At 35.5% G+C, this 16,132-nt stretch overlaps 1 protein-coding gene across 1 annotated transcript in view; it reads left to right on the plus strand.

Annotated features, from left to right (window-relative positions):
- Positions 1–5,714: 5,714 nt before the first annotated feature.
- Positions 5,715–16,132, plus strand: part of LOC145661155 (uncharacterized) — a 47,012-nt gene continuing 36,594 nt past the window's right edge. Inside the window, exon 1 of the mRNA XM_081726605.1 lies at positions 5,715–6,329. Within this exon, the coding sequence (XP_081582731.1) occupies positions 5,715–6,329 (615 nt within the window). The remainder of the gene's footprint in view (positions 6,330–16,132) is intronic.

The raw sequence follows: 16,132 nt of genomic DNA on the forward strand, positions 1-16,132 counted from the left end.
CGAGCAATTCTGCAGAGTATTTTCTAGATTCATCCAAAATTCTTACTTTGTCTCTTCATCTCAGCCGACTGTGGGACAAGGCGCTCACTGTATTGTAATGTATTGTAGAGAAGCGATACACGGGTTTTCTCTTCCTTCACTTGTTATTATATAAAGTTCTATACAAATTTATGTACACTGGACTCAAATAGGTAGACTCCTTTAATAATAATCCTTCCTCTATGGTTTTGGATTTTGTGCCCAGAGCAGCACGGAGATGGGTTAATATCCCCTGCCCAATGCAGCGTAGAGGTTGGTAAGATTAGAGAGTCTTTCCCTCCCAGAGCAGCTTCTAGAGAAAGTTATGAATTGATCAGCTGGATCTGATGTCTCCTGCCTATCGACGTGCTCTTTTGTAGCCGAATTTGCAGGAGGAGCCTGTGGAGAGTGTATAGGAATCGCTTTATGACTCTCCGTGTCTTCCTTGCATTTTTTGGAGACGGCATCCGTCGGCTTTTTTTGATCTTCGTAGAGAAACACGAGGTGTTCTTTATAAATATGAGGAGATAATTCAATATTGAAGGTTACTCTTAGCACGAGCTTGCCTTAATTATTATGTCACTGTCTTCACGTCTACGAATTTCTCCTTTATCTCCTTATCCAAGATAATTCCAATGCCATTTCTTCTGTTGTTGTTCTAGTGTAATATACGCTTCTATTCATTGCCTATGTCGTTTAATCTCTTGTATGCATGTTATATTCACTCTTCTTGGTACCAGCGTCTCCGATAACTCGTAGTTCCTACATATGAAGGTTCCAATTATCCATGTTTCTATTCTGATATGTTTATTTTGGAGTTGTTTCTTTAGCCTCTTTCGTCCATTGTTAAGGGGTAGTAGCCCTTGCTCACGTCTCAAGGCCTTATGCAGATCAGTCCTCACGTTGCTTTTCTGGTCCATATTTATTTAACGTTTTTTCTTACAATCAGCTGCCTGTCTGACGACAACCCCCAACCTGGAGGGACAGAATTTTCTCTCGCAATTTGAAAGTAGTATTACCACTAGTTGAATTTAAAAGAAACTGCTGTTAAAACTACAAAAATTATTGCTGACCTGATACTAAATTTATTGACCAAAGTTAGGAAATCACTTCTAAGATTGATAAGCTGATTGTGCTCGTTAATTAGATTGTTAAAATATAATAGTTCTGAGAGAAGTTCTATTCGTTAATGTTCAAAGAATATAGAGCTATCTTATGTCTAAATTCATAGTTTCAAATATTTGTAAAAACTCAAACAACAATTGTCATTTCCATTAATAAAACTGACTCAGTTTCGTTAGTTTGATTTGAAACATATTTCATTTGGCTTTCTTAATTTTATCCGATTAATTACAATATGGTATACAGGGTGTTTCAAAACAACACTGACAACGTTTCGGAGGTGATTCCTAACACCAAAATAAGACAAAAAGTATAAATCATCCTGGGTGCACAAATGCTTTATTTCGAAGTTATGCTGCCAAAAATATGAAAAATTGAACTTGAAAGGTCCATAGCTCCAAAACTATGAAGCCCGCAATAGTCGGGTCAAGACTTCACTCAGGAACTAGTATGTGTCTCATCCAAATATCCAAGTTTCAGAATCCTATGCTACTTCTACAACAATTTTTAAGGAGGTAGTTGGAGAGTAGTTCAAATTATATGCCCGTAGCCAAATTCCCTCTATAAAAATTGCTTTGAGAGTACCTTCAGATTCTGAAACAAGTATCTTTGGATAGCCCACATATTAGTTCCTAAGTGAAGTCTTGACCCGACTCCTCTAACAGCACAAGATGTGCTAGGCATGTCCAATTTAGGTGTCCCAGCTACTTGTTAGGTACCACACACTTGGCACATGATATTCATGTGCTAAGTATGTACTTCAGCTACCTACAGTTTTAGATACTTGTTACACCCAATTGATATTTGCAACTATGTACCAAAAATGTAGCATTTATATACCTGGCTCAGTTTCGCACTCTAAAAGTCATTTGTTTTTATGTCGTCACTTGGGACATATATGTGTCATGTTCTAGGTACGTCCTTTAGGTACACTCATGTCCAAAATTATTGTCGCATGTCTATAAATATGTTGTTGTGGTAATATGTGATAATGAATTCGCCCGGTATTTATTATAATGTTAGTATGTGTATAATAGTCAAAGACATGTATGTGGCAAATTTCATGTCAAAAGAGCAGTAAATAAGAACAATAAAACGAAAATAAAATTTTCTTGTCCATTTATCAATATTTTGTTTTACTCACTCTAATTTTCGTATTTATAATTATTTTCCTATAAAATTTACCACAAACATACATATCCAGATTATACACATAGTGTCACTATTAAAAGTACCCTGCAAAATGATTATCAAATTATATTGTTACAAGAAGACAGTTATAGATATGCGACAATCATTTTGGACATGAGTTTACATACTTTTTCAGATACTCTAACAGCATAAGATGTGCTAGGCATGCGCTATTTAGGTGTTCTAAATTCATATCTCACATTTGGTACATTTGCTGCTTCTTTTTCTAAGCGATTGTGTACTAGAAGCAACAAACGCATCAACCTTATTGGATGACAACTGTCGTCGATCACTTGAAAGTGAATATGGAAGAACCATGAAATAAAGTAGACACTCGCCATAAAATTACATGCTGAGCAGATTTTATCTGATCCCGGACGGTTATCATCGAATATACACGGTTAAAGGAGCACTCTGATTAGTCAAATTTAAAAGACCTCAATAATTTATCCCTCTACAAGCGACTTTCCCTTCACAGTTTCGGTGGCCAAGTCGGTAGAGCAGGCGGGTAGTAATCCAAAGATTGGTCGTTCGTGCCCACTCTAGGGTACATTTTTTCTTTACTTGTTTAAAGTGTTTTTAGACTTACCTTAATGTAAACACATTACACATATAGGCGATTTAACATATTTTGGGGGAGTAATTTTGTGGTTCATTGACGCTTACGGCTTTGGGAAGATACCTAGAACATACTAGGCACGTACCCCAGGTACATGTCAGGCATGGGCCTAGGAGCGGATATAGTCTGTGACTATCACTTGCCATCCATGTGATTTCTTTCTTAGAGGTACATAAGGTACATACTGGACACATTCCCATGTATCTGAGGGAACATGATAGGCATATGCCTGCTATGTAATTGTGCTGTTAGGGTACGGTAGGTTTTGAAGCCATGGACCTTTAAAGTTTATATTTTCATGTTTTCGGTAGCCTATAACTCCGAAAGGAAGCATTTGTTCACCTAGGTTGGTCTATAGAAACGTTGTCGGTGCTATTTTGAAACACCCAGTATACAGGGATGCCCACAAGGGGGTCTACGACGCAAACTGCGTCATTGAAATATTTGAGGGGGTTAAAAATCTATATAAATATGTTTGAAGGGGGTGTAAAAATTAATCGAAAAGAATATTTTATTTTCATGGAAGAACACCTACGGATAACACAATGCATAAATTGTTTTCTTCTGTCCTTTATACCACGATACTGACCATTTTGGTTAATGGTTGAAACGGTTTTAAAGTTTTCGGTTGCATTCCTTAGCTGAAAATCATCTTGTCTACGCCACTTCAATCTGCACTTTTTGTGAACTTTATTACATTAGGGAATATTTACGAATTTTTAAAAAATTAGCTGATAGTTTAATTTCGATGTCGAAAGCCCTGTTAATAAGTAACTAATCATCCAACTTTAGCTCGAAGTTCACGTGTGTTTTGTCCAGAGTTTGGAATATGGAAAGTGGCATTTAGATAGCAGATCCTTGACCAATCATTACTCTTGTCCATGTTTAACCAGTCATCAATCCTCTTTGAAAAAAGCGTTGGTTTGATTTATATTTTATATGCGTTAAAATTTGTTGCATCAGACCAGATTGATACTTGAATTAGTCGGTTATAGTAGCTTTTTTATGTAACAGCATTTTAAATGTTTTATAGTAACGACAACTTCCACGTATCAGTAGCCTTAGATAAGATATTTATCCTGGGCCGCTATCTTGAAACTGTTTCAGGATTTCTTTTTTACTTTTGGCATACTGTAGTTGAGTCTGAATTTTAGCCAGTGTTCTTTGGATTTTGCTTGCTGAGAACTGTTTGTGGTTCACAGGAAGAATTTTGTATTTGAACTTAAAATTATGGATAGTAGAACAGACGATTTGGCAAGAGAAATATTTGTATATACATAACATTTAAATGTGAATTGTCATAATTATACGATCAGGCTGGGAGGGGGGTAAGTCAGACAGTTGGGGAACATAAGGAAGGGGGAGTGGGCACCACTGCAGTGTATATATATATATATATATATATATATATATATATATATATATATATATATATATATATATAGAGAGAGAGAGAGAGAGAGAGAGAGAGAGAGAAATAGATAGATAGATTGATTGATTGATAGATAGATAGGATGTCATTTATCTACATCCTTTTAACTGTCAAACTAATGAGTAAACTATGCTAAAATTTCGTGTACCACGCAAATATCGACACAGAAACATCTGACATCTGCAATACCATCAGATTAACCCTGATACAAACCCAAAATAGTTTAATGGATTCACTTTTAATAAAATATTAATTTGGCCTTCAACAATATAAAACTACTTATGTTCGGAGGTTATTCACTTGTAAGAGGGAAAATAACAAGAAATCAAACGATTTCAAATCACAAACTTATAAACAAAAATTTCATTGTTAGTTGTGTTATAACATCAACAGTCAGAATCATTTCAAAATTTTACAATTGTTTGATCGTTGTCTTTCCAAATTTTTTCGAGGCATATTGGTCACTACCTTACTCAATCTCAGACACGTGAGAGGTGAATGCCTTCATAGCTTTTATTAAATTGTTCTCCGAAAATTAAACAAATACGTGTGATTTGAATTGTCTGATTCAGGAAAACTAATTGCTGTATTTCATTTAATATTGAGACATAATTAGTTTATTTACTGAAATTAGTGGATACTTAGATGTAGGGCATGGATGAATGAATTTAATTTGTCCCCAATTTATGTATTAGAAAATTACTAAACATGATATATTCTATCGTGCTATACACTAATAGTTATATTTTATAAGTGACAGTGCGTTATGTTATGTTATATACTGTATACCGATCTACATGTTAAATGAAACGTAACACTAACAAACACTAACAATGCATCTTCAATTCCTTCCTTTATCTTCTCTGTCACTATTTCACTCTTTTGAACTTTCCTTGTCTTTTCTTTAATTAAATCCCATACAAGTTGCTTCTCTGCTTTCTTCACTAACTGTTTATATCTCCTTGTTTCATACTTTACACCTTTTTTAACAATCCTCAGTCCTTTCGGTGTTGTGTTTTCCTCCAAACATTTTCTTAAGAATTTTATTTGCTGTCTCTTAGAAATCTGCTTAGAGAGAAGAAATATTGAAAAGCCTAAGTGAATGGGAAATTAGGTTTCAAAAGAAAGAGTGGCAAAGATTGGAAAAGAAAGGGAAGAATTTAGGATGGAGAGAAAGAAAAAAGGGAAAAGCAAATAGAGTTGTGAAGATAGGAAACGTAATACTAAAGGAAGAAGAAGAAGAAAAGTGCCTTGATTTGGGATACAAGTTCAAAGTGAAGGAAGAAAAGACGAATACAAGGGAATTAGTTTTTTTCAGTGGAACAAGCAATTATGGGCATAAAAGAAGAGGAAGAAAGGAACACGATAAGAAGAAAAGCTGCTGCTATAGTGAGGCAGAATATGAACAAGCAAATAGGGAATCTTACAAAAGAAGAGAAAGAAGAATTTAAGAGCTTGAGACGAAGGAAAGACATTGTTATACAACAAGCCGATAAAGGAGGAGCAGTAGTAGTAATGGAAGAAAAATGGTACAAAGAGAAATTAGATGAATTATGCGACGAGACATACAAGGTGATAGGTGAGAGAAAGATGAAAGAAGAAGTAAAAGAGGAGATAATAAAGAATGCGAAGAAGGCAGGCTTTAGAAAGTTATTAGACGAAAAAGGGAGAATTCCGGATATGAAAGGATTCCCGAAGATACACAAAAAAGAGGTAAAGTTGAGACCAGTAATGGATTGCAGAAAGAATATCTTTCAACCATTAGAAGAAGAAATAAAGATAATAGCAGAGGAAATAAGGGGAGAACAAGTAAGTAATAGAGTTAAGAATACAGAAGAAGTCAAGAGGATGATAGAGAAAGTAGGAAGAAGAAATGAGAGAACACTGATGTTTAGCGTAGACGTCAAAGTAATGTTTCCCAGCTTAAGAAGGGATTATATTTTGAAGGTATTGGAAAAAGAAATGGAGAATAGAACAATAAGGAAATGGAAGAAAGATAAAGTGATGAAAGCATTAAAACTGATATGGGAGAACAGTGTGTACGATAGGAGAAAAATTAGTGAAAATAAAGGAAGGGCTAAGTATAGGATCGAAACTAAGCCCAGTGTTATCAGAAATTGTGATGAATAAATGGGAAGAGAAAGTTAAGGAGGAAGGAGGCGAAAGACTGATTATGTTTTGGAGGAATGTGGATGATTGTTTAGGTATTTGGAAAGGAACGAAGAGACAATTAGAGCAATTTGTGTGAAGGATAGAAGATAAAGAAAAAGGAATAAGCCTGGAGGTAGAATTAGAGGAAGAGGGGAAAATAAACATTTTAGATATGACAATAAGGAAAGTAGGAGGGAAATTTGAAACAACATGGTTTAGAAAACAATGTTCAGCAGGTGTATATTGCCATAGAAGAAGTGATGTAGATGAAGGAACTAAAAGGAACTTTATTAGAAACATGGAGAGAAGGATAAGAATGATAGACAGTGATGACGAGAAGAGAAAAGAAGACATAGAGCAATTTCACAGTTTATTAATGCAGAATGGATATAGTGAGGATAGATTGAAGAAGAATAGCAAGACAGAAGAGGGCAGAAGGCAGAAGGAAGTGAGAAGATAGAGAAGAAAAAAGAAAAGATGGTTCGGGATAGAGAGCATTGGAGAAAAAACGGAAGTCTTAAAAAACTTGTTGAGAAAAGGAGGAGTAAGAACGTACAGAAAAGGTAGCAGAAGAATGTTAGATGCGTTGCGAACGAGGAAAAGGAAGGTAACAGAGATTCAAATAAGTGATGAAGGGGTTGTATATAGAATTAAATGCAAAGAATGTGATATGAGTTATGTAGGGGAAACAGGAAAGAGGTTACAAGAAAGGATTAAAAAGCACAGGGACGACGTTTGATTGAAGTGAGATACTAACGCTATATATAAACATGTAAGGGAGACAGGACATGAAATAAACTGGGAAGGCGTAAAGGGGCTGGAAAAGGAGGAAAGAAGCATTATAAGAAAATGGAAAGAGGCAGAATGGATAAGAAAGGAAGGAAGCGAGAAACTTATGAATTGGAATAGCGGACTAAATATACATGATGTATGGAGAAAGATATTGGATAAAACAGAGAAGAAAGAAGAGGTTAAAACAGGTGTATTGAACAACGGATAGACAATTAAAAGTTTATGTTTTTCAAAAGTGAAAGTTATTCATACACAGGTGTGCCAATTAAAAGTTTAGCTCTTAAGTGAAAGTTGATCATTAAACGTTGCATGTGTATTAATTAAAAATTGTTAAAGGAAAGGACGAATATGATTGGTTCATGGAATACCTCCTCTCACTTTAAGAAGTACATAAGCTGTAATCTTAGAAATTGTATTTCTTAATGTGTCTGATGAAGGCAAAGTTAATTTGCCGAAACTGTAACGCATTTATTTATTAGTTAATATATGCTTTGGTCAGAATTTGTCTGTTATTGCATATTTATATATCCAGCTTATGTATCACGTTCAAAATTGCTGAATTTAATATCAAATTCTTTAGACAGGGCAAAGAATTCAAACTATACATGATGTGGAAAATAATTTGTTCCCAACACTGCTCAACTTACATCATTATATTGATTTCTCAATCGATTATTTAAAAATCATTTGGTTATGTATCCATTAACATTCATACTTATTAACGTTGTAATTTACAAAAAATTAAATGATTGTTAAAAGTTAACAAGTTTGTTTTCTAATATATTTAATTTATTTATTATCTTCTAAATGAAGACACTATTGTGGGTGTGGAGAAGAATGGAAAGAATTAGTTGTGTCGAGCGCAAAACGAATGAGAGAGTGTTAGAAATGGTGGGTGAGAAAAGAACACTTTTAGATATTATTAGGAAGAGGAAGAGAAACTGGTTGGGACATTGCCTAAGAAGAGATTGTATCATGAGGGACGTAATAGAGGGTATGGTGCAGTGAAAGAGACGGAAGGGGCGAAGGAGACTACAATTAATGGATGATATAAAAACAGAAAGATCATACGCGAAGACGAAAAAGTTAGCGGAGGACCGTGGAGCGTAAAAGCTTCTCAGCTGCGGCAAGTGACCTGCCAATAAAGGCAGAATACCTATGATGATGATGATGATGAAATGAAGACACTATAATATTTACATGATGCATTAAAATTGATGCATAATAAATCGATTATGCAAATTAAAATCGAATCCATACATCCATGCTGTTTTATGGAATTAGATTACGATTCTAGAGCAAATGATCTCTCGTGGTTATGCAGGATAGAAGGTAACTCCACCGAAAACCTTAGAGCGTTTATTCCTTATATGAAATGAAAGAAAAAAAAGTATCAAACATGGGTTGAAACAGAGTTCCTCCGTTCAGAGTTAATAGGTGCCGAAAATTCAAAACTATAATATCTATCGCAAACAGTTCAAATCATCACACAGGAACTAGTATTCGCTCTATCGAAATATCCATGTTTTATCATCCTCCGTTATCGGCGAAATGTACTGCGTAAAGGAAGTTGGAGTATGGGGATTATTCTTTCAGTACTAATAATGCATTTGTTTCTCTGCTACCACATGGACATTTAAATAGAGTGCATTTTAGTTCCTGTGTAATTTCTTGGATTCCTTGGGCTAGATGCTATGGTTTTCAAGTCAGGGCAATTTTAATGTAATTTTCGTCGGTTTATATCTCTGAAAGGAGACGTTTTCCGACCCATATTTATTTGAAGTATTTTCTTTCATTTCATATGAAGAATCAACTCCCAAAGTTTTTGCTGGAGTTACCTTCCAACCTGTATAGTTAGCAGACAGGCCTGTCGCACAGGAGATCCGGGTTCTATTTTCTGAGTTTATGTGGTGCGGATCCCACGTTAAGCTATGTTTCTACGTCTTACGTAGTTTGGTACCAGGAATGTAATGAAGGGTATACGGCGCATATCCACATAATTTTTTATAGTTTGCTTATACTCACTTTAAATTATGGATATAACGGAGGGAATAAGAGTGAGTATATACTGTTTCTGAAAACGGTAAAAAGCGAATCACTCCAAAAATTTTAGCAGTACATTCGTACTTGGTGCTGAAATAGGCGCTAAACTTGAAATCAATCTTGAATAAATCACTCTCAAAATGAACTTACACATTCATTGGACAATTCGTTTCAAAGTTAAAATGTAGACCTACAATTATCCCATATCCACTCAGGACCGTCGCGTGGGTTGTAAGCGCCCGGGGCGAGAATTCCCCCTTCCTCAATGTGTCATGAAAAACAACCAGAGTTTAATCTGTATCCCTAGATTTAAATATGGAATGTAAGATAATAATGTAAAATAAAAGAAGTTAGTATTATGTCAACAGGCTTTTGAATGGCTTTTGTAGTTAAAACATAAAAGTTAATGACGTCAGGTTTTGAATTCTTGAAATCAAGTGCTATTCTTGTCTATTTTGAATTTGATGCACATCAACATAGTAATAGTATAGAATATACAAATAACAATACAAATATTAAAGCCCAATGTGTAAGTGATGACAAGGAATTTCTCTATCAGCTTCTTCTATTTTTCAAGACTAGGCCTCAATAACGTAGAGTCCCAACTATAGAATCCATTCTCATAATATTACAAAACGAACTCTCGCTATGTGCTCTATTGAACATCACTTATGTCCAATCTCCTCTATTCCTTCCGAAATTCCTCTTCTCTTTTGGGAATCGAGAAATTAAACATTAATTACTTCCTAATTAAGTTCCACCTGAAACACTTCTCAAATTTTCCGTCCTACATTTCGAACAAATTTAATATTATGAAACTCTAAGTTAGAACTAACCGGATTCATAAGGATATATCCGCTAAAAAAAAGGGGAAAAAAAGGAAAAAAGAAACCTCGCTTCTTGCTCAGAACCAAATAACGTAAGACCACATTACTCAGTGGTATTCCTAACAAACAACATCCCTACTTTTGTTCTTACTAGAAACTTCCTATACAGCCTATCTCTCAGGGCTAGATCCAAAAGTATTAATGCCTAACCAGATCCTCATTCAGAACCTCCAACCAATAAAAAACACATCATTCAGTAGTTGTCTCCAGAAAGTGAAGCCCTGTTACCCAATTTCGTCTCGTATTTATAGTAGTCCACGGAGACTAGCTAAGGAACTTTCCGCGGAGGGCAGGGAATAAGAGTTTCCTCTTCAGAGGTAAAAAAAATCGTTTATTCAAACCCGGCGAAAAGTGTTTCCACCCTAAAAAAAAGTCATTAATACATAATATACAAGTCCTTTACAATTCAATATAAAAATTAACTAGATAAACTACTATATTATTATTATTATTATTATTATTATTATTATTATTATTATTATTATTATTATTATTATTATTACTTCATAAATATAACCAAGACCAGGCATAGTGATATATACTAGTTCCATTTTGCATATTATTAATAACAATATAAATCTGTACATTGATATAAAAATATTAAATAAACCAGCAAGGTGCGCCTTGCATTGTAGTACTGCAGTTATTGGACGAAATTGGAATAAAGAAATGTTATTGAATTCTATTGAAGTTTCTTCAGTTTGTACCAAACTGTCATACGGATAAGAAGTATCTATAGCAGATCTCGGTCGGTTTTCCAAGATAAAATCTCTTCTCACTAAGGGCTGGAAAGAGTTCTCATTGAATAATCCTATACGATGTTTTACATTAGCGGTAATTTTACTTAGCCATTGCCTAATCATTATTAAGATATCTGTATTAACATTTTTTTTTAAAAATTATTTACCAACTTAATCTGAATTTCTTGAATTTTGTTCATTTGTCGTCGCGGCGCCCGGGGTGATTGCCCGGGTCGCCCCGCCCACGCGATTGGCCTGTGTCCACTATACATTTGTTAATCATATATCCAAGAGGAAGTTTCAAAATATGCAAGAAGTTCCGGAAATCTAGCGGAGACCGAATTTTCTGAAAAGTGTTCCCCGTCTTAAACTTGTCCTACATGACTGAAGAGTTCACTAGTGTCTACTTACTGGTATTTTATAACTTTAACTTGAATTTTACAAGTGTAGCACTTACATATTTGTATACGGTTTGGTATCCTTAGAGAAAAATCAATTTAAAACGTAATTCAAAAATATTAACATCTTATGTGTTAAAAAAAGTTTCGTAAATATATATTAGGTGTTTTTAAGTTTCAAAATTGTGAAGTGCACAAAAAGTATTTCACATTTCTTTCATAAAATTTGTATGTGTGTGACTGAGCACTCATAATGCTTCAAAATATACTGTGGATATCCTCGCCCTTGATATAATGAGAGCCAAAAATAAATGAAATGAAATGAAATGCCGGCTAGGCTAAAGGAAACGGTGATGATGAGAAATGAATGAAATGGTGGAATGAAGAAAGTGGGAGGACACGGGAGAACACCTAGAAAATGCACACGGTATTTGTCCACCACAAAGTTCACTTTGCGCGAGTTGGGATCGAACCAGAGACCCGATGCACTGGCACCTATTATCGCAATATACAAATCTAAATACTAAAAGCAAGTTAGGAAGAAATGTATTGTTTTATATATATGTATTTCATGCAGGGAAAAGCAGTCCTACATCTTTTAAACAATACCAGCTGAACTAAGATTGAAGAATATTTCCACTAATGAACATTTTTAATTTGAAATAAAGCGCTTACAAAAGATGTGCCTGCAGTTTAACTGTGTGTTGTTGCACTATGGGTTACAAGGTACATTTCCAAATGATCAGAAGTAAAATTTTGTCGGCGATCGGATAAAATATTCTTGTATGCAGAGAATGATCTCTCCACATCACATGAGGTAACAGGAGCATATTTCAACAGGGGGATGTAGTTGGGGGAAATATCAGTAGACCTGTCGCTATTTCTCGTAGACAATAGCTTTTATTGCCCCCTTAATTGCTTTATTACCTAACGACTTTCGATGTCAATATGGCCGTGTCGGCCTTGGAGAGGCCGGTCCCGTCCTTGGGGGAGGTTTCTGGGGGAAGTGGTTTTATTACTTGTGCAATAGAGGTTGTTTGGAAAAGTGGAATGACCTTCTTTCTTGTTGAAACACGCTCCTATACGATTCTTGAATCGAAATTATAATCAAATTAGAATTAAAACTATGATTTAGATAATTAGAGCATTGGTATACGTCATTGAACGCGATCCCTAGCTTCAAACATGAAACAACACGATTTTTGATTGAGGATACGGCTTTGAATGCTGTTCTTAGCTTTAAACATGATTTAATACGTTTATTGAATCGAAATTATAATCAAATTAGAATTAAAACTATGATTTAGATAATTAGAGCAATGGTATACGTCATTGAACGCAATCCCTAGTTTCAAATGCGATCCAACACGGTTTTTGATTGAGGATACGGCTTTGATCGCTGTTCCTAGCTTTAAACATGATTTAATACGTTTATTGAATCGAAATTATAATCAAATTAGAATTAAAACTATGATTTAGATAATTAGAGCAATGGTATACGTTATTGAACGCGTTCCTTAGCTCCCACAAGTTTTTTCCCCATTAATTTAATTATGATCTGACTTGTAAAGCTCGTAACTAATTGAACACTCTTATTTGAACTAGAAAATTATGAATAATGAATATGATTACACCCTTTAAGCTCCAATGTTTAGCAACGATTTTTAATGGTGCGTTGTTTTACGGAGTAAAGTATTAAGATGGGAGGGAAAAAGGAAGGATAGGAAGAAATATTTATTTATTTTCATCTATTTTTTCTTGTTGCGAACTGCACTTCTTTCGTTTAGCTTGCTTGGCTCTTAAATGACAGACTTAACTTTGCTATTTTTCAGCGGCGCTCAGTACGAAATTCGCAGATACGCAAGGTTCTGTGTTCTCTCCAAGCGCCATTGCAATACTGAGGGTGAAGATTGAAGTTCAGTTTCTCACACCCTATGCAAACAACCTTGCGATATGATTGGCCAGGAAAAAACCAGTTTGCTCCACCTCCAATGTTTAACCATGGGGGCCAATCACTCCCTCTAGTTTGAGGGAACGGGAGAACCAACCCTTTCCCCACCTCTCTTTCCATCATCAATGTCTTGTGTGAACAAGTTTCTACCCGCTCCCCACCCTTCCCCCGCATCTCTTGACCGCATTCTGTGTGATCAGGTTTTTACCCTGCGACAAGTGACACACATTTTTCCCCACCCCTCACTGCCACTCTTTGGCTGCATCCTGTGTGAACATGCTTATACCTTCTCTCCCCCAACGGCGATAACTGACACATTTTTCCTCACAAAGGGTGTTTTTTCAAACCAGTTCTGGTGGATGGTTTGCGGACAACAAGCTCTTCCCCGCCCATTCAGACAAACAAACAAGGTATTGCCAGGCTGTCCTTGTACTCATTGCCAATAACCTGATGAATAAATGGTTGTCCTTCATTTTGATTTTGCAAAACAACACACACACAAAAAAGAACCTGTAGAATGGTTTTGTGTATTCCCACATACAATAATTATGCTGTTCTTTTCGGCAAAATACAAGTTATTGAAACAGTTGTTGAAATGATAGCTATATAGCTTACTGAATAAAGCCGGAATTTTAAAATTTAGGAACATTGTCGGCTGAACCCAACTAACGAATTTTATTGCTTGGTAAACAACTATTTGCTGTGAAAAATACGACAATTTGGCGTCTTTAAGGTATGAATTGAGACATGCTGGCGATGTTTTTCAAACTTTAGGCATTGTGTGAAAATTCCATGGTATTACCTCTATAGAAAAGAAATATTTGCTTCGATTCGGCAAGAGACCGACAAAGGAATTCTTTTCTGCTTCTTTGCAGACTGAGGCAATGCTGTATTACAAGGCAAATTCATTTACTTTATTTTTTTCTCCCCCTATTCCATTCCCCTTATGTTAATGAATAAATAAAAAAATATATTATATAAATGGAGTACACATTTCCTGTATTAACAATTTTGCTCGTGAAGTTTTCTACCTTGCTTCTGCCTTGCTTCTTTAAAGTGTTTTTTCTGGATTTTTTTCTGTGTTTGTTCAAAGAAGAAGATATTATATTCAAGTAAGTTTTATATCATTATAATTGATTAGATATATTTGCATAAGTATCGAATGGTGGGACTCCCCTAGAAAATTAACACATATTGTTTTTTCTTATGAAAATAATTAACACGGTGTAGAAACGAACTGAGTTTGCCAATATGTTTTAACTTGTGGGGAGCATATCGAGCCAAAATCGGGGGAGCTGTGCATGAGGGATAGTCCCCCAAACAGGGGAATCGCGGCTGCCTTATAACGCATTCCGTGCTTACCGAAAATCGGGGGAGCTGTGCATGAGGGATAGTCCCCCAAACAGGGGAATCGCGGCTGACTTATAACCCCTTTCGTGTTTACCGAAAATCGGGAGGGGAGCTGTGCATGAGGGATAGTCCCCCAAACAGGGGAATCGCGGCTGCCTTATAACGCATTCCGTGCTTACCGAAAATCGGGAGGGGAGCCGTGCATGGGTGCATAACCCCCCAAACCTTAGGGATCCGCGTGTGACTTATAACGCCTTATGTGTTTATCGAAAACCGAGGGGAAGCATACATGGGTGCATAGCCCCCCAAACCTGAGGGAACCGCGTTTGACTTATATTGCTTTTCGTGTTTGCCAAACAGTGGGGATCCATACATGCGGGGCATAACACCCAACAGGGAAAAGCTAGCTTCCTGAACGGTCACCACGAAGGAACGAAATATTTGTTTTTTTTTTTTTTTTTAATTGTTTGAATACTATGTTTGAGTTTTGATTCCGTTTCGGTTGTGTTTTTGGACAAGTTGACCACAGGAAAGAGTGAAGAATGGAACTAGCATTATTATATTATAGTTAAGAATATGTGGGGGACACGAAAAATATCTTGGCAGTGTTAATCTTTTTAGAGAAAAATGCGTAGTGACATCCGTTAAGAACCGTGAATGAGATACTTTATAGTTTTAGAAATGCATGGTGACGTCCCTTAAGAACCGCCAATGACGGTTGGACTTATAGTTTTAGAAATGCGTGGTGATGTCCCTTAAGATCCGTCAATGAGATACTTTATAGTTTTAGAAATGCGTGGTGACGTCCCTTAAGAATCGCCAATGACGGTTGGACTTATAGTTTTAGAAATGTATGGTGATGTCCCTTAAGATCCGTCAATGAGATACTTTATAGTTTTAGAAATGCGTGGTGACATCCCTTAAGAACCGCCACTGATGGACTTTACGGCAAAAAATCAAGTGTGCAATTTCTTTGAATCTTTATAACTGAAATTGTGATTAAACAGAATTGCGTACTGTCCAATATTTTTGATGGTAGATTTTATATAAATACATTGTGTCTGAATGATTTGTCATGAATCTGTATTCATATTGGATTGTCTTTTCGGAAAATAAGCAATTTACACATAAAGAACACTTTTAGAACAGATACATATTCAATATTTACTACAGATAATGTTCAAAATATATTGTTTAGTGTAAAATAATTAAGTTCAACAGAAAAGATAGACATTTGTCTTGCTTGTATCCCTAATATTTAGAAAATCAGTCAGTATTAAGTGTACAGATGTATTCACAAAGTGTTCAGAAGTGAACAAAAAGTGTTTAGATCCGCGAAAAAGTGTTTTAATGTGTTTTCACACTGAAAAATGTACTTATATAAAGAGTTCTTAGTTGTAGTGGATGCAATTTCCAAGATACATGTGAATATTGCAAT

The sequence above is a fragment of the Thermobia domestica genome, chromosome 9 (genome assembly GCF_964235325.1).
Source record: "Thermobia domestica chromosome 9, izTheDome1.hap1.1, whole genome shotgun sequence".
In the NCBI taxonomy this organism is placed as follows: Eukaryota; Metazoa; Arthropoda; class Insecta; order Zygentoma; family Lepismatidae; genus Thermobia; species Thermobia domestica.